This window comes from Cantharellus anzutake, assembly GCF_015039405.1.
Source record: "Cantharellus anzutake strain C23 chromosome Unknown EI90scaffold_127, whole genome shotgun sequence".
Taxonomy (NCBI): Eukaryota; Fungi; Basidiomycota; class Agaricomycetes; order Cantharellales; family Hydnaceae; genus Cantharellus; species Cantharellus anzutake.
Genome location: NW_024067077.1, coordinates 715 through 2,192, shown reverse-complemented (window position 1 = coordinate 2,192; position 1,478 = coordinate 715). Strand labels below are relative to the sequence as shown.

Sequence of the window (1,478 nt, the reverse complement as noted above, 5' to 3'; positions counted from 1 at the left end):
ACCCCCATTTATCATCATCATCATCATCCACCATGTCGCTGAAGCAAAGGATTCACGACCCTCTTGCGACGGGTGGTGATGTCGTAGTACCAGTTCTCACCGCAGTCAATGCTGCGTCAGGTGTACTCCCTCCCTTGCAAGCAGCCACCGATGCCGCACTCTTTATCCTCAATGAAGTTAAAGTCAGCAGTGACTTGTACTGAGTTAGGAATGAATGTTGATGCTTGCAATGGTAGGAGTTCAAGGAGAATAAGGAAGAATGGGAGCGTTTTGGGGAATATGTCGCAGGCGCCGTGGCAGCCATCGATTCATATAATGCGTCCGGCGAAGAGGCGACGCCGTGGGTGGAGAATGTCACAAAACTGAACCAGTACGTAGCATTTGCTCTAGGTAGGCCCTTGCCGTTGTATGACACAGGTACTTCATAGGGTATTGCAGCGCATTCAAACGGAAGTTGGTCAGCTGCGTGGAAAGATGGAAAGGAGGTCCAGCGTCCGTAACTTCTTCTCTCATCTGAAAAGCCCAAGCAAGATCGGTGATTTAGAGAAAGATTTTAACGAGGTTTTGGCATTGTTCCAGGAAATTATGCTCAATCCTTGCGCTTATGTTGCCATTTTAATCTTATTATCGTAACCATGCAGCTGGGGACAGACCTGATATTTGGCACAATAGCGGGTAATCAAGATCGGTCCATTCGTGGAGTAGACAATTCCTCGGTTCTGGACGAACTCAAATATCCTATCGTTGCCCATCACGATTCCACCGAGGCGTGCCTGGAAGGCACCAGGACTGGTTTGATCGAGCGCATTATGGCCTGGTGTCGTAACGCAGAAGACAGCGAGAAACGTATGTTGCTACTAACGGCCGTGGCCGGTGCGGGCAAAACATCTGTTGCACACTCGATCGTGGAGGAGTGTGCGAGAGAAGGGATATTGTTATTGAGCTTCTTTTTCAAGGTGGGAGAGCAGTCGCAGCCGGACCATTTGTTCAGCGGCGTGGCTCGATCACTGGCGACGCACGACCCAGCATATCGATCTTACATCGTGTCCGTCATCCAGAAAGATCCAACCCTCACAACGGCTCCATTCACAACGCAATTCAAGAAGTTACTGGCCGAGCCCCTCTGTCTGAAGGCATCGCTTCCCAACCGTCCTGTGGTGATCGTCATTGATGCTCTAGACGAATGCGAGAAACAAATGGTCGGACACCTTGCCGACATACTTTGGGAACAGGTGCCCAAATTACCCTCCAACATCAAATTCTTCGTGACTTCGAGGCGATTTGACCTTGTTGATCGTTATCTCTCACGTTTTTTCTCTGTCGATCGCCTCAGCATTAATCTTTCGGATGATGCTAACAGGCGGGACTGCAAGATCTACATCCGTGCGCAGCTGCGCAAACTGAAGAATGAGCGTCCTCGTATGAAAGCTGCACCCAAGGACGAGAATAAATTGGCCCGAGACCTGTTGGAACGAGCC

At 50.1% G+C, this 1,478-nt stretch overlaps 1 protein-coding gene across 1 annotated transcript; it reads left to right on the top strand.

Moving 5' to 3' along the window:
- Positions 1–635: 635 nt before the first annotated feature.
- On the top strand, positions 636–1,277 carry EI90DRAFT_2945876 (uncharacterized protein; the record flags this gene model as incomplete). Its single annotated transcript, XM_039055330.1, has 1 exon — positions 636–1,277. A coding segment is annotated over one exon (642 nt), but the record flags the coding sequence as incomplete, so codon positions are not given.
- Positions 1,278–1,478: the final 201 nt, after the last annotated feature.